Here is a 6,078-nt window from a genome sequence, read left to right as displayed (position 1 = left end):
GAGTGAGTTCCAGGACAGCTAGGGGTAGACAGAGAAATCCTGTCTAGAAAAAAAAAAAAATCTACCATGTATGAGAAAACAGAGCACACACACAAATTACTCCTGGGGGTGCTGTCTGGAACACACCTTTTAATCCCAGCACCTGGGAGGCAGAGGCAGGCAGATCTTTGTGAATTCTAGGCCAGCCTGGCCTACAGAGGAACTTTCAGATATATATACACATTCTGGTATATAAAGAACTTCCTGGGGGCTGAGAGATGGCTCAGCGGTTAAGAGCACTGACTGCTCTTCCAGAGGTCACAAGTTCAACTCTCAGCAACCACATAGTGGCTCACAACCATTTAAAATGGAATCTGATGTGCTCTTCTGGTGTGTCTGAAGATAGCTACAGTGTACTCACATACATTAAATAAATAAATAAATAAATAAATAAATAAGAACTCCCTAGTCTACAGAGGGAGTTTCACAAATACAGTCACACATAGACATAGACAGACATATACATAGACACATAGACACATAGATGCAGACACAGACACACACACACTCTCAAACCTGAAGGAGACTGAAGCTAGGATTAGAGATGGATGAGAGAGATATTTTTCACTTAGATCCTTTTGTATTTCTTAAAACTCTGAATATGTTATTTAAATTTTTTTAAATGTATTGATATATTTACTTTATATGTGCAGTATGTCCATGCAAGAGCTTGCAGAAGTCAGAGGTATCATCTAGAAGTGGAGTTATAAATGGTTGTGAGCAAACATGTGAGTGCTGGGAATTGAACCTGAGTCTTCTGTAAGAACAACAAATTCTCTCAAAGGCTGAGCCAATCTCTCCAGTTTCCTATTAAAATTTTTTTACAGGTAAGTGTTGTGAAAAATAACATTGCATAGATTCGAAATAATGTTTTTGATGATGTAGACATTCTTTGTGATACTGTGAAAAACACAGGACCCCAATTGAACAGGCGGTGCTGGCCACAACAAAAACAGAGTAAGAACACCATATACTGGCTGGCTCGCTGGCTCAGCGGGTAAGAGCACTGATTGCTCTTCAGAAGTTCCTGAGTTCGGATCCCAGCAACCACATGGTGACTCACAACCACCTGTAATAAGATCTGACGCCCTCTTCTGGTGCGTCTGAAGACATCTACAATGAATTATGTCTGAGTGAGCAGGGCAGGAGCAAGCGGGGCTGGCAGAGGTCTTGAGTTCAATTCCCAGAAGCCACACACATGATAGCTCACGGCCATCTGTACAGCTATAGTGTAAATAAAATAAATCTTAAAAAAAAAAAAAAGAACACTATATGCAATGTACCTACGGAGTTGCCTTTAGGTCAGCGGTCCTTAACCCTCCCAATCTGCCACCCTTTAATACAGTCCCCATGTTGTAGTGACCCCAGCCACAACATTATTTCATTGTTACTTCATAACTGTAAATATCTGATATGTGATCCCTGTGAGGGTTGAGACCCACAGGTTGATAACCATCATCTAGGTGAGGCCATTCTGTTTCTTTCTCAGTTGTTTTTATTTATAGCTTTCTAGGGCTGAAAAGATGGCTTAGTAATTAAAAGCATTGGATGTTCTTCCACAGGAGTGGATCTGACTCCCAGTACCTATATGGTAGCTTACAATCATCAGTTTGATCCTACATATACTTGTAGTCCCTAAGCAACATGCTGCAGCTCTTTTCCTGCCTCAGCCTGTAGCCCTCACAGGCGCTGTCCTCAGTGGTGGCTGAGTTGCCACCATGAGTTGCCTCGGCCATCATGAGGTGCCCCTTGAGTTGTTGGCATCTCCTCTCTGGCCTCCCCAAACAGCTCAGCAATGACGGCACCTCAGCCAAAGCTGCCTCATGGTCCTGGTGAAGAAAAAAGGGGTGAAAAAATCCACCAATCCCAGAGCTCCCCAAGCTCAGGACTCCAAATCCCAACAATTCTCACTCTGGAAATCTCTGCCCTAGGAAGCTCTGCCCCCCTAAGAAATATTTGTTTAGCTTCCTGCTGCCCGCTCCCCGGAGCAGAGACAGCCACCCCAAGATTCATCCCTCCACGCCCTGCATTTGTCCCTGCAATGGGGCTCCTGAACAACTCAGCTCTGCTGGGGATACCCTCCCTGCAACACCTCTGTGGAGGAGACTTCCTCTCAGAGCTGTGTGCTTCCTGGCCCCGTGTCTCAGGATGCCCTTCCACCGCGACACCTTCTCCCCTTAGCTGTGTAGTTCCTGGACTGCGGAGGAATGCCCAGGAACACTTACAATACATACAGGCAATACATTACTTATCTACATAAAATATTTAACAACTAAAAAAAGTTTCAAGTTTTTGCTTTGCGACACTGACCAAAACAAAAAACAAAACACACACACACACACACACACAAATTTGGGCGTTTTATATCCCAAGCTGCTCTCCAACTGCAAATCCTTCCGCTCTAGCCTTCCCAATGCTGGCATTTCAAGCGTGCGCCATTGTAAATGAGATTCTGAGGTTTGGCTTAACGACGGAAAAGGCCTTTTAAATTCTGTACACTTGTGAGGGTTGAAAGCACCACCATGATGAGGTAGGCAGAGATTTTGGGATCCCCGGGTGGACCCCGCCGGTTCCTGACCCCAACGCCAACAAACTGAGCCCACAGGCGGCAGTCAAGCCTGCAGAGTTCGAATCCCAGGGACGACTGTCTTTGGATTCTAAGTGTGAAGACGGCGCTAATGGCCATAGCTACTTCACAGAGCGGAGGAGAAAAGGCAAAGCACGTACAGCGCCTACGCCTACGGTGCCTGCCTCACGCCGGACTTCAGGAAACGTTGCAGTCCAGCCGGGCTCTCCCAACACTGCCTAAAGTGCGGAACTGTAAAGGAGCCGGAGGGCGGGCCTCCGGGGCGGCCCCTCACACACCAGCTTCCGGTCGCTCCGCCTCGGCTGGGACTAAGGGATCGCATCCCCGGGCCCCGCAGGGCGACGCCCAGCGACTAGAACCCCTGCCGGGGGATGGCCACGTCGGGCGGCCGGAGCCCACTACCGCCGCCTCGGGTGGACACTCACCATCTTGGACAGCTCCAGCAGCTCCGAATCGCCAACACTCAGCCGAGGTCCCCGCCCTGCCGAGCCTGCGCACAGTCCTTTGTGGAGACGGACAGATCGGACAGCCTATCAGGAGCCAGCAGTGATGGGGCGGGCTGACGTGAGTCAGCGACGGAAGGACTCTCCCCTTTGGGAAGGAAAGAAGTCCTGGGGAGAATTCGCTCTCCAGCTGAGAGGGAGAATCAAGTCCTGGCGACTGTTTTCCGTGTTTAACCAAGGTCCCTGGGCTGAGGCCAGCTGTTGCTGAACTCCCTTTGGCCCAGGTTGAGGCCGAGAGAAGGAACCTAAATTACCCGAGGGCAGGGGCAGCCCCGACGTTGGGCATCTTAGGAGCAAGCTCTGAGATGAATTAGTCAAGGCTGCCCTGAGCATGCAAGATCTGGGGTCACGAACTCCTGCGTAGGCCTGTGTTTCTTGGGAGAAACTTCCTTGCTTCTCTCCCCTGCCATTTTCTCACCTCTTTAGAGGATTAATTTTCCCAGAGATCTGTCTTGTCCTCTGCTCATTGTGTACTCTTGCAGGTTGTGAAAAATGTCCGGGTTTCTAGTAGAAAACCTACCTTAAAGCACTGGCATGTAACGAGCCTTTTGTCACTGGAAAAGCCGCATACCTTACCTCATTTAGCCTCACTATGCGATTGGTACCCCCACTTTCTTCACAAACGTTTCTTCCTGCAGTGGGACTTGCTGAAACCAATCTACCTCCAGAGAGTCATGACAAGTATGTTTTCTTCAGTGGGGAAGAGTTCAGTGCATGGGGTTTGCATCAAGAATGCAGCAGGCGTCAATCAGACCAAGGATTACGGTATCTGTATTGATGCCCTGTGCACCCAGTATGATGCGCTAAGGGAGTATGGCCTCTCTGGTATTTGCCAAAAATATCCAATCTTAAGAAGATTAAACCCATATTGAGGGATATTCTCTAAGATGGTCTTCAACCTTCCTAATACTCTGTCCTTTTAATTCAGTTCCTCAAGTTGTGGTGACCCCTAACCATACAATATTTCACAGCTACTTAATAATTTTGTTACTGTTATGAGTTGTAATGTAAATATCTGATATTCAGGATATCTGATATGTAACCCCAAAGGGGTCACGACCCACATGTTGAGAACCACTGCTCTATGGCACTGAACAGCAGCACTCTCTCCAAAATGGCATACTGGGGTAAGGGGGGATCTCAAAGTTAATCAGGTCTGCTTGGCACACAGCTGTAATCTCAGTGCTTGGGCGGCTGAAGCAGGATAGCAGGTTCTAGGCCAGCTTGGGCTTGACAGATGAATGCTTGTCTCCAAAGCAGAAACATGACCAACTCCCAACAAAACAAAATCTCCAGGTCAAGAAAGATAATAAACTGTCACAAATTAGAATATTGGTAGGGAAATGTGGCCTCTGAGTAGGGAATGTAATTAAGGTGCTATCTACAAATTTGTTCGTTTCAATAACTGTACTAGATCAGCTGGGGTAATACTGGAGAAAGCTAGATTTAAAAAGTGCAGACAACTCTAAAATTTCCTTAAAATAGCTTTTTAAAAGGGCCATTAGTGGTGGTACATGACTTTAACACCAGCCTTCAGGATTTCTGTGAGTTTGATAGCAGCCTAATTTTTACAGTTTCAGGACAGCCTGGATTACAAAGACTTATCTCAAAGGAGGGAGGGCTGCTGGTTAAGAGCATTTGGTACTCTTACTGAGGACCTGAGTTCAGTTTCCAGAACACACATAGTGGTCTTTTTTTTTTTTTTTAATTTTTTAAAGATTTATTTATTTATTATATGTAAGTACACTGTAGCTGTCTTTAGACACACCAGATGAGGGCGTCAGATCTCATTATGGGTGGTTGTGAGCCACCATGTGGTTGCTGGGATTTGAACTCATGACCTTCCGAAGAGCAGTCAGTGCTCTTCCCCGCTGAGCCATCTCACCAGCCCCATAGTGGTCTTTTTCAATGACCTGAGCACCAGGCACACATGTGGTATACATACACTCACAGAGGCAAACCACTCATAAAAAAAAAAAAAGATTGTATGTTGAGTGTGGTGTGCGCAAGACTGAGACTGGAAGTTGGGTGTAACATGTACAATTTTAGGGAGGCAAAAGCAGGTAGATCTCTGCTCTGGAGGCCAGCTTCAACTACAGAGCAAGTGCCAGGGCTATTCAGGAAAACCACTTAAAAATATATTGCAAACAAAGAAATGGTTACTGAACACTGGAAAAAATGTATAATGTCCCTCACCTCTAGGTCTTCATTCCAAATAAGGGTAGAAGTGCTAGTGTGAATGGACCCCTAAACATCCAGGGATTAGTTAGGGTAAGGACCATCACCTCTAGACAAGGATGCAGGATGGGGCAGCTCTGGGATGAGGATTAAGTTATGGAGAATTATTTGAATAGACAGTAAGACTGAGTTGTCTGTGGGAAGGGCTTCCATTTATAGTAGCAATATAGTATAAAAGGGGTTTGGAGTAAGAAAAAAATCTTGGATTCTCACTTGAACTCTGTTTAATTCTGTACATATTATTAAAATATTTTGAGCTGTTTTTCTTTAGGTAACCGTGCTTCTCTGTGAATAGCCAGAAAGAGAATTTAGCATAGTGACCCACGTCTGGCACATCCACTGTTGCTAGCCTGGGGATGCTGTGCCTGTGGAGACGCTGTGCTATATGAGGGAAGACAAAGAGAACAGGTCTGACTTAATGAGGAAAAATAAAATCATGACGGTTAAGTGACCTACAGATTTCCCTGATGTTCTAAGGAAGCCCTCCTGCCTAAAGCCACTCTTTGCTGAACAGGAACTGACAAGGGACTGAGACACTCTACTTTAACAATGAAGGCCTAGTAGGGGCTACAGTCTCTGTCTACCGGTTGCTGTCAGACCAGCATATTAAAAAACTCACTTCCTGAAATTTCCTTCTGCTGGTTCAGTTTTAAAGGAAACCACAACCATCCTTTTGTCCTCTTTCCTGACCCATCAGTAGGGGATTGGATT

At 46.1% G+C, this 6,078-nt stretch overlaps 1 protein-coding gene across 1 annotated transcript in view; it reads right to left on the bottom strand.

Moving 5' to 3' along the window:
- Window positions 1–3,181, bottom strand: part of Dynlrb1 (dynein light chain roadblock-type 1) — an 18,627-nt gene extending 15,446 nt beyond the window's left edge. The window contains exon 1 of the mRNA XM_031372401.1: window positions 3,052–3,181. Within this exon, the coding sequence (XP_031228261.1) occupies window positions 3,052–3,054 (3 nt within the window). The 5' untranslated portion in view covers window positions 3,055–3,181. The remainder of the gene's footprint in view (window positions 1–3,051) is intronic.
- Between the last annotated feature and the right edge of the window lie 2,897 nt (window positions 3,182–6,078).

Source organism: Mastomys coucha, unplaced genomic scaffold (genome assembly GCF_008632895.1).
Source record: "Mastomys coucha isolate ucsf_1 unplaced genomic scaffold, UCSF_Mcou_1 pScaffold15, whole genome shotgun sequence".
NCBI lineage: Eukaryota > Metazoa > Chordata > Mammalia > Rodentia > Muridae > Mastomys > Mastomys coucha.
This window is presented reverse-complemented; position numbering and strand designations above follow the sequence as displayed.